The 10,000-nt window shown below is 39.1% G+C and overlaps 2 protein-coding genes across 3 annotated transcripts in view; one reads left to right on the forward strand and one right to left on the reverse strand.

Annotated features, from left to right (window-relative positions):
• LOC140927356 (uncharacterized) overlaps positions 1–6,442 on the reverse strand; it is a 9,546-nt gene extending 3,104 nt beyond the window's left edge. Inside the window, exons 1-4 of one of the 2 annotated variants that reach the window (XM_073376986.1) lie at positions 6,400–6,442; positions 3,894–4,376; positions 1,631–1,831; positions 1–142 (exon numbers count right to left, since the gene is read on the reverse strand). The exon at positions 1–142 is cut by the window's left edge and continues 38 nt beyond it. In XM_073376986.1, the coding sequence (XP_073233087.1) occupies positions 1–142; positions 1,631–1,831; positions 3,894–4,361 (811 nt within the window). In that variant the 5' untranslated portion in view covers positions 4,362–4,376; positions 6,400–6,442. Of the gene's footprint in view, positions 143–1,630; positions 1,832–3,893; positions 4,395–6,399 lie in introns of both variants that reach the window. The other variant, XM_073376985.1, reaches the window with a different exon arrangement.
• Positions 6,443–8,639: 2,197 nt separating this feature from the next.
• Positions 8,640–10,000, forward strand: part of LOC140927354 (uncharacterized) — a 13,363-nt gene continuing 12,002 nt past the window's right edge. Inside the window, exon 1 of the mRNA XM_073376983.1 lies at positions 8,640–8,811. Within this exon, the coding sequence (XP_073233084.1) occupies positions 8,733–8,811 (79 nt within the window). The 5' untranslated portion in view covers positions 8,640–8,732. The remainder of the gene's footprint in view (positions 8,812–10,000) is intronic.

Raw genomic sequence — 10,000 nt, forward strand, 5'->3', positions numbered from 1 at the left:
CGTCAACCATCGATTTGTAATACATGCCGGTAGAGCCATGTGAGCTTTCCCCAAACCATTTGGAGAGCTGTACAGCGCGGACTGTCAGGCTGGCTGTACAAGATATCAGGAGAATTGTCAAAAGGACTTGCAGGGCTAAGGACTACAAAAGATAAGAATAACTATTTTTAAAGAGTGTTGAAAACACTTTAAATTGCTCTTCATTAATAACCTAAATAGCGTTAGCTGAGGTTTAATCCAATTCTTCGAAGATTTCTGACCGTTACGTTTAATATGCTGTTGCTTCCTTTAATTTATCTTCCGGAGTGACTGAAGAGTTGTCGTTATCGCTTCTAGTCAATGAATGGCATTAAATAAATACGTTCCTTTCAAATTAAAGGAGTTTGAGCTCTCTGAAACTGTTTTGTAAAGCCCTGAGGAACTGTATGCTTAGTTGTTATAGTAATTAAATATTCATCTGTCTTTAAATAGCTTTAACAACAACTTTATGGACTTTATCTTCGACATTAAGATTTCAGTACCAAAACAAAAACAAATGACAAAAGTAAAATAAAAGTTAAGTAAGAAAGAAAGGAACAATTGAATATTATCATAAAAGAAAAAATTACTTGGCTATGTACGACTTCTACGCTACTCGTATGGTAAGAAAATTTAATTAGAGTTCGGATGCATAACAATTTAGAATATTTTCAGTACAAGAGGCACTGAGATTTAAGATGTTTTGATCGCACATGGACATGATATATAAAAATATTGCCTTGCAGGACATATTCGTAAAATTGCTGCTTATCGAGTATAGGCTCTCCAAGGAGATACCCCTTATATGAGAAAGTGATGAGTGGGTACATTTCAACAGATAGTGGAATTCATCACCAAATAGTAATATAGCGTGAAGAAATACTCTTTATAAAAAAAGCGACAACACAACTGAACAATTAGATTCTATTATTCTGTGTCAGTGTGTTAATTGTATTTTGGGGGTTATCTATTTGGATGGTCCCAACTCACTCTTTGTCTAGATGGTACTGAATTTTTATTTTTTTTACTCTTGTAAATTGTATATTTTTGTCTTTTTTTCAATGTGTGTGACATGTAAACCGAGCTGAGTGAAATAAATCTTCTTTTCGTATCTTGTCTTACATATGTCAAGCCGCAGGTTAGCATAGACGACCTGTCAGAGGTAATAACTTGCATACTAGTATCAAAATTCTTTTTTAATTTAAACAGGTCACTGACAGGTAGTAAAAGATGAGCACGACCTTGTTTTGAAGGCTTTCTATTCATCCTGGGTATTCATGGGCACAGAGTGAGATCCAAAAGTATGCTTAGGTTAAACCTTCGATCAGGCGTCCTTTGATAACAAGAGGAAAAAGGATGATTTACAAGCATAAAACACAATTTTATACCTTCGTTTTAGTGAGAACGGCAAACCTCCCTAACGTCTTGGGAGGACGTTTTGACAACCTTACCCAGGCGCAGAAGGTCCGAGCGGGAAAATTTCACTTCCGTTCGGCGTCGTCGCCCTTTTTCGTCATCGATGCTTACGTTTCCCTTTTCTGGGAAGAACGACGACCGTCTGATCGCAGCTAATGTTTACTTATATCTTACGTAATAGTTTCAGGTTACTTACCATGATAGTAAAGTTTGATGGTTGCCCAAAGCACACCTTGCTTTTGTTGAGGCCAAATATATAAACAATATTAATATTGTATATGATGACCATCACCCAACAGAATATGGTGATTCCTCTGAAGAAATTAGCTCGTCCGTCAAGACTGGAAGTTCTATTTGAGTAGATGACGATACAAATCCAAGCCCCTAGGAGAATCAGCTTAAAAACAAGCAGAAATGTAATTGATATCCGTTATTGTTTCTGACCACGACTTAGGGTCTAGTTTTGGCCAGTGCATTGTTGTTTACTGGGGGCATGCCGTTTTATTTCAAAGCGTCGATGATTTTTAATTTGGTTAAAAGAATCAATGCCTTGGCCAATAGGGGTTGAAAACCCTCCGGCCAGTTACACAAACACGGACAGTCCAATCAGCCAATAGGAGGTTGAAGCAAATGCAAGGGGCCAGTAGGAAGGGCGGAAAGGAAAAATACGCGTACGTGCGCCGACTGCTTTGGGTATTTCTCTGATTGGATAAAAAGGTGGGTTCGTCTTTTATAATAAGCTGGGAACATGAAGTACGGGTCCGATTTTCCTAATTTATTTTCACCTGATTGAGCAAACCAATAAATGAGTGGGCAAGTTAAAAAATAAATTATAAAAGAATTCTGGCAGCTGACACAACAAAGTAGATGCTCACAGTGATGCTGGAAATGAAATAGAAGAAATGATAGCTTTACCTTCTCGGCCCATAAAGTCATTTGAATAAAAACGTTCTATAAAGGAGAATCTTTGCTGACGTCATTGATTACATTTTTCCTCTTTAGCATATGACTTAACTCATAGGAGCCGTCGCCGTATATCATAAACTAAATGCAAAAATTGAAAGAGCTGATTAAGCAATTTTCAGCTCTTTGCAAGCAATATTGAAGGACATATCAGCCATCAAAAACTGCTGGGTAGCTAAAAAGTTAATCAAAAGTGAGTTGTATTTGATCGTCTGGGTGAACGTAGTCCTGAATAGGACTGTTGTTGTTGGCAGTGACTGACGTTTCGACAACATGTGCAATAGTCATTCTTCAGAGTCAAAGTGAGTTGTATAACGTCAGTTGATGGTATGATACTCTTGTTGTTGCTGATTGGTCAATTACGTCGCGATGTTATTGGTCGTCTGTCAATTAAGCCGTGATGTTATTGGCTATGAAGACTCGTAATCAGTAATTGGTGCGTTTCGATCAGTCTATTGTCACAGTTAAACAGTCGTCTTTTGTTAGTCAACTTGTCAGATCTCGTCAATAAGTCGTTTGTACGACGCTGGTAACTGTTGGCTACGATTCAATGGCGTTTGTTCTAAGTTAGTAAACCAGATTTCTGAAGTAAGACGTTGATAGTAGTCTGTAGAATACGCTATACATGTCGCAAAGTCCCAGTCAATTTGATGTTTCATCTGTAAATGGTGCTCAGTAATGTGATTGTTGACGTCACTATTCCTCGTCGCTCGTTTGTGTTCGGTCAGTCGAGTGCTTAGGTTTCTGCCGGTTTCATCAATGTAAGAAGCCTGGCAGTCGCAGCATTTGATCTTGTACACTGCTCCCTGTCTGTCCTCCGGTTCAGACAGGAAAGCTGGTTTACTAACTTAGAACAAACGCCACTGAATCGTATTCAACAGTTACCAGCACCGTACAAACAAACTAACTACTAGAGAACGACTGGAGAACTGACAATTTGACTAACAATAGACGACTGTTAACTGTGGCAATAGACGGATCGAAACGCACCAATTACTGATTACTAGTCTTCATAGCCAATAACATCACGGCTTAACTGACAGACGACAATAACATCGCGACGTAATTGACCAATCAGATCAACAACCAGAGTATAATACCATCAACTGACGTGATACAACTCACTTTGACCCTGAAGATGACTACCGCACAGGTTGTCGAAACGTCAGTCACTGTCAACAACAACAGTCCTATTCAGGACTACGTTCACCCGGACGATCAAACACAACCTGCTTTTAAAATGACTCCTGGGTTCAAACCTTTCACAAAAAAGTTGATGAGCCATACATTCTCTGTAAAAATTTCGAGTTTTTAGAAGAGAATTTCTTCGAACCATTCCGTTTATTGGGCTTAAACTTTCAGAGATAACTGAAACTGTTATGCCCTTTCAATATTCAAAGTTTTTGCCTTATTAGCGTCACTCAGATAGTGATAAGTATATGTTAATGAGGAAAAAAGTGTAAACAAAGATTCGCCTATATGGTACTGCTACTTACCAATTCACTGACTCTTGAAACACCTAGCTGGCTCCTTAAGTAAGCTTTGTTAACTGTTATGGGTGCCATTTCTGGATCCTGACGAGGCTGGGGCTGAACAGGGACCCCCTGCCCCTGAACTGGTTGAAACATCTGGACCTGTTGAGGTTGTTGGACAGCGGGCTGTCCTCCAGGAGGAGCATAGTATTGTATAGGCGATCCCTGTGGTAACATCACATGCTGACCAGGAATGGCTTGTACAAATACTGGTTGTTGCTGCCCAGGAGGTACTTGGTACATCATCTGCTGGCCAGGAGGTGGGGCGGCCAGAACTGATTGGCCTGAAGCAGGCATGGCTATAACTGGCTGTCCTGTGGCAGAGGAGGCCAAAACTGGCTGGCCAGTGACAGGCACAACTGGCTGGTTTAAGGGGACATGGCCTTGTGACTTGTCAGGTTCAAATTGCTGACCAATGACAGGTTGCTGCATATTTCTTTTTTTTGGCTGAATAAGTAATGACAACTGTGGGAAAATTTTTCTTATAAGCGTAAGGCATTGGTATCTATTTCTATGGTTTTTCTGGTTTGTACTCCTCGATAACATTCCTTAGCTAGGATGATATCAGGCTACACTGAATTCTGAATTATATTTGAAGTGATAATAAAGATCATTAAAACAGTTCAGCAAAACCTTGCCTATTTAATATTAGCGCTCTTTGGGCGGATCGAGTTAATTTCCTTGGCGCCTTGCACTTGTTTTGCGGGCTTTGGTTAAAAAAATTCATGGCTGTGTTTCTCTCCCTTACAATGAATATACTACCAGATAGGAGACTATCATAAACCTCCGATTCCAACACAGTCACTTGAAAGGGCGCTCAGACTCGAGCGCTTAGAAGAAAATTCATTCCAATTTCAAGCATGGAAAAAAAAAACATCTTCAGACACATAGGACAGCGATGGGAACATCGCAAATATCTTCATGGTGAAAGTAGAAACATTTACCTATTAATTTAAACAAAAGCGAAAAAAAAGCCAATCTGTTGGAAATGGTTAATATAGATCAGACCACATCTTCTCTCTCTGGGATATACCGGAAGCGAACCATTTATGACACACTTTATTAAAATTAAAGCAAATAACCATCACGCTACTATTAAATTCGCAGAAGAACTCTCTGAAAACAACATCTCATTTCTGGATACAATTGTGTACATAGCCAACTAAAACTTCTCAATGTACAATATACTTATTCGTCGTTGCCCGTGCTACCAGTAAAACTTTCCAAATCTCTTGCTTCCACAGTCACTTGTTGTTTTCGACAGAACAGGGACGCGTTGAGAAAACGTTCAAGATCAGAGTACAAACTGCCGTGTGACTTACGCTGACTGCATCGAAGAATGAAGAGAGATAAAGAGAGTGAGAGAGAGAGTTGAACGCTTAATAAGACTTACGGACACATACAAACAAGAAAAGTCATCTTCGTTCACTCTACTGCGTATTTTTGCGTTCAATTATCTCGTTTTACTCCTTAAGTTTGCTACTAAGGCGCCCGATGAAATAGCGCAAACAGACGAATCGATGGATTCCGAGAAATTGAGGAATATGATCGCTTTTTATTTGTGTGCATATATAGCGGGGCGGGTGGAGTGTAATTTTTTGTTTTAGTTGTTCTTTGACAGCATATTGCTCTTGTCTGATAGCATGGAAACTCGGGACTGTTCTAACTCTTATGAACTATTTGGATTTATGGACTTGATTTCATTTTTTCTCTTTAAAAAGTGTCGAAGTACAAAATAAAGTGGGATTGTCACGCGCAAACAAGAGGATTTCTTGGAAAAAAGAAAAACACTAGAAGACGCTGTTTAAACGCAAACAATAATATGATTCTTTCTTCGCTAACTGTAGAAAGCGGAAATAGGGTTTATTGATACTTTGATAAGTTCTCTATTAAAATAGAGAACTTATCTAGGATTTTCCTGTAAAAGAGGTATCTCGCAATGACTAAAATCACTGTACTCGTGTGGAACGACGTTGCAACAGTGAACTTAAGACGATTATTTATAATGTTGGCTCCTTTGCCAATAGTTTTTGAAAAGGTACGTGTTTTTAATGAACTTACAATTATTGACTGAAAATGCTCTTGCAAGTTGTACACTGATGAACTACTGGCTTCAGATCCTCCCAAATGAGCTAATTCAGTGTTAATTCATTTTGAGAGAGGTCGATTACGAACCTCCAATCCCCCACGCTCCAAAATGGCTGCAGGTCTCAGTTTTCTACAGTCTTCTCACGCAGTTTTCGATGGAAAAAGTTTTTTTTTCCGCAGCTGAAGCACATATTTGGCTGTTAGGTAACTTAAATTACATTTAAATTAAATTTAAATCGGACCTAAAGAGAAAACGTTCAAGAGTAAAAACGGTGTGACGCTGACTGCATTCCAGACTTGAAGCGAGATAAAGAAACTGAGAGAGAGATGAACGCTTAATAAGACTTACTGGCTCGGTTTAAAACAAAAAACATCATCTTACCTCACCCTAGTACGTATTTTTGCGTTCAATTAACTCGTTTTACCAGGCTCCTGGTTTTACTCCTTCGCTACTAAAAAGCGCGCGATGAAATATTGCGTCAGTGAAGCACGTCTGTAAATATAAACGCCCTATACGTGAAAGCCCCTGAAGACTCAGACGCGACGTACGTTATTCCTTGAGAACATTGTAAATCAAGCTGAGAATGACAGGTCAAGTGCTTTTGCATTTCTATGGCGTAACTTTGGTAACTAAATATTCGCTAAATGTTTGAACCCATGTGACATGCCAGTCGTAATACCAAAATCACACCCATAAAAGTAGCAGAAGGCCTTAAGATTTTTATCCTCTGGCTACGTTTTGTTGCTATATCTGGCTAGGATCGTTTTAATAAAAAGATCAGCGATCGCTGCAGCGATTAAATACGAAAAAAAGAGACAATAACAAACAAAAACAAAACTTTTTGACAATCGTATGCGTTTATTTCAGTTCAGTAGTGGCCGCTTGAGACTGGGTCCAGGGATTTTGTCGAACTGCACTATGGGACGTTTGGAAACAAACTTTGCCCAGTCAGTAGGATCAGTAGTAATCGGCTGCTAATTCATTTTTCTGTGCAACCAATAAAAAAAACGCTGTTCTAAAAATTCTCAAAGGGTGCAGTTGAATTAGATTTTTATCTTAGCAGGAGCCCATGACCATGGTTGTGGCGGCGCGATTTCTGTGACGGAGCGAAGATGTGCCGCGCCGATCTCGAAAGTGGAGCGTTACATATCGGAGAGGTTTTGTGCCATACTTTGGCGCAGTGTGAACACCTTTTCGGCCCGTTACGAAAGTGAATAAGTAGGAGCGAGGACTGGAACCAACTGAGCCAGTGGTAAAAATTCAGGAGTGAGGACTGGAATTTAGTGCACCAAACCCTCTCGGTCAACAGCTCAGGCACGATGTCCGACGTATGTGATCGACTGGTGACGCCCCGGGCCGTTGCACACACGTGGCGCCACTAAAAGCTATGCGGTAAAAGCTAGGCTCCTGTCCTTACAAAATGGTGGGGTCCACCTTATTTTCTAAGGGAAAAACCCTGGGAACTAGATTAGTCATGAGTCAGTCCTTTGCTGTTTTTTTTTTAAGGCTTTAGTTTTCCTGACGAAGGAACATGCAAGCAGTTTGTTGACATAGTTAATGAAAATTGATCCTGGCATCTAGATAGTCATATCTCATAATCATCGATTTTGCATTCTTTGATGCTGTGTATGGAAAACTTAGTTGGAGTGATCAATGGTCACCAAGCAAGATCGCCACTTTTTCAGTTCTGCTGTCTTAAGTATGATATCTATATTGTATCTATTTTTCTTTGTCATAATGTACAATTTTACTGAGGGGCACATTATCAGTCTAACTAGATGTGCCCCTCTCTTTCTTAGTATTATTTTATTTTCTGTAATAAATACTGTTTTTGTTATTAATGCTAAGTGGAGAAAAAATAGAATACAAGTACAAATACTGGTTAAGTTTCGAAAGGACGCGGGTAGACAGAATTAGTAGAAGGATAGAAAGCAAAGGGAATGGTCTGACTAAGTTGCAGCTTTTAATCACGGGGATAGCCATTCGTAATTAAAAACGTGCCAGAAAAATTGTTATAAACAACACTTAACACACTACGTGTTATTTTCGCACATTGGCATAAATTTCGACCGTGAGTGTCGATTGAGAGCAGTTGAAAGAAGATTCAGAAGTAAATGATTACAATTATGCTTAAATGAATGGTTTCAATTCTTTCATCCAGTTCTGGCTCTGTTTCAAAACGATGCTGACTGTCAAAACCAAGAGTGAGGAAAGAGAGTGAGGACTTGTAACTAATCCAGTAGGTCCCTGATCTACTTAATGGTATTGAAACCAACACGAAAATAGGTTAAAGGATCAAAACAGAGAAAATGACACTGTTAATGGCGCTTTATGGCTTTGGAGAGTACCTTAATTGTTTTGTCTTGCTGTTTTTTTTTTTTCTAGATGTTGTCCGCTTGCTCAAACTATGCCAACATTGATGGCCAAAACCGTAGCAATGTGTCAAGATATAAAATTGAAACGTAACAATAAAAAAATGTAATATTGCATCAAAATTTAAATAAAACAGCCGTTTGTTTGAAAAACCAGCAGAACGATTGGTTGAATGCTCGCAATACTAATCACCGATCACAGTTCAAAACATGCAGCAAACGAAAGGCGTGGGATTTTGAGCACATGCACCTTGAGTGTCGATCGCGTCGACTATTTTTATTACGCTTGGCTGTAGATCCCCTGATTGCAATAGTGAAGCCAGTTTCTCAGCGTCTCCCATTATGAACTTCGAAATAAAGTTGTTCGTATTGATCATAGCAATGGCAAAAGTGAAACCAAACGAAGTCTCCGATAATCAAGGTGAGATCACTAATAATAATAATCACCGTCAGTTACTATGTACGGTACTGATAAATTGATTGCGACGCAATTCCAGCATCTTTTGTTAGCCGATTCCCAGGATCAGGGTATTTCAGAAAGGCAATAGCCACTTAGAATTTTAAATTCGATCTACTATCATATATCTGCGTTACTACAAATGCTAGCTTTGGTCTTCAAAGTTACTATATCCACAAATACTGCCACGTCATGGCCAGTAAAGTAAGGGGGCTGATTGTAAAATCGAATAACTTGCCGCAGCTCATTCTCTCTTGCTTGCTGGCGGCCTTTGTATACTAAATTCTTTACCACTAATTCAAGCAAAGAAAGTTAACAAAAACCAAGCAAAATAATTGGAAGCTAAGAAGTCCATTTTTACTGCTCAATGTAAAAACGGAAAAATAAGCTCATTACTTTTATAAAAATGAAAAGCCCGTTTTGCAATGTCTAACTAGGTATCATACTTTTGGCCGCGTTGGAGCTACATGCGGACGTCTAAAATGTTCGTTTTGCGTCTTTTAGAAATTCTTCGTCATATCGCGCATTAGTTATTTTCGTACGCTGCAGTGCTGTGTTTATATACCATGAGATAATGTCTAGTGTTCGGTGTTTCTTCTTCACAATTTGATTAAAACTTTGGGATGGTTTTGAAAGCAGGGCGAGAAGGGTCTACACAAAGAATAAGGCTTAGATAACTCAAATGTGCTCTTCTATTTAGGGTCCTACGGATTATGCTTGTAAAATCCAGTATTATGTTTTTTGCGTCACCCTGTGCAACCAAGGTGTTATGCTGAAAATTATGCTTGCCTGGGGGTATTATGCTCCTAATTGAGTTGGATTAAAATGACTCGTTTCCATCCATCAACCATAAAGCTATCATTCCTATACACTTACATTGAGCGGTTTCATACCTTAAGGGCTGGAACGAATTTGTGTAACAAAGGACCCATATATGGTCAGAAAGAGTCAGTACAGACATCTTTTAAAAATGCTTAAATCTGGTTTTAGTCGGGTTAACATTGAGCAAGATATGGCCGCCATTCAAAAATTAACAATTACCGCTAAGAAATGCATGGATATGATTGCCGGACTCCAGGTGTCTAGTATTGTAGTTTTGATATTTTAAATGGCTGTATCTCAATTTAGTTCCAATCAACGACAATCTTGAGGA

This window comes from Porites lutea, chromosome 2 (genome assembly GCF_958299795.1).
Source record: "Porites lutea chromosome 2, jaPorLute2.1, whole genome shotgun sequence".
NCBI classification, from domain to species: Eukaryota; Metazoa; Cnidaria; class Anthozoa; order Scleractinia; family Poritidae; genus Porites; species Porites lutea.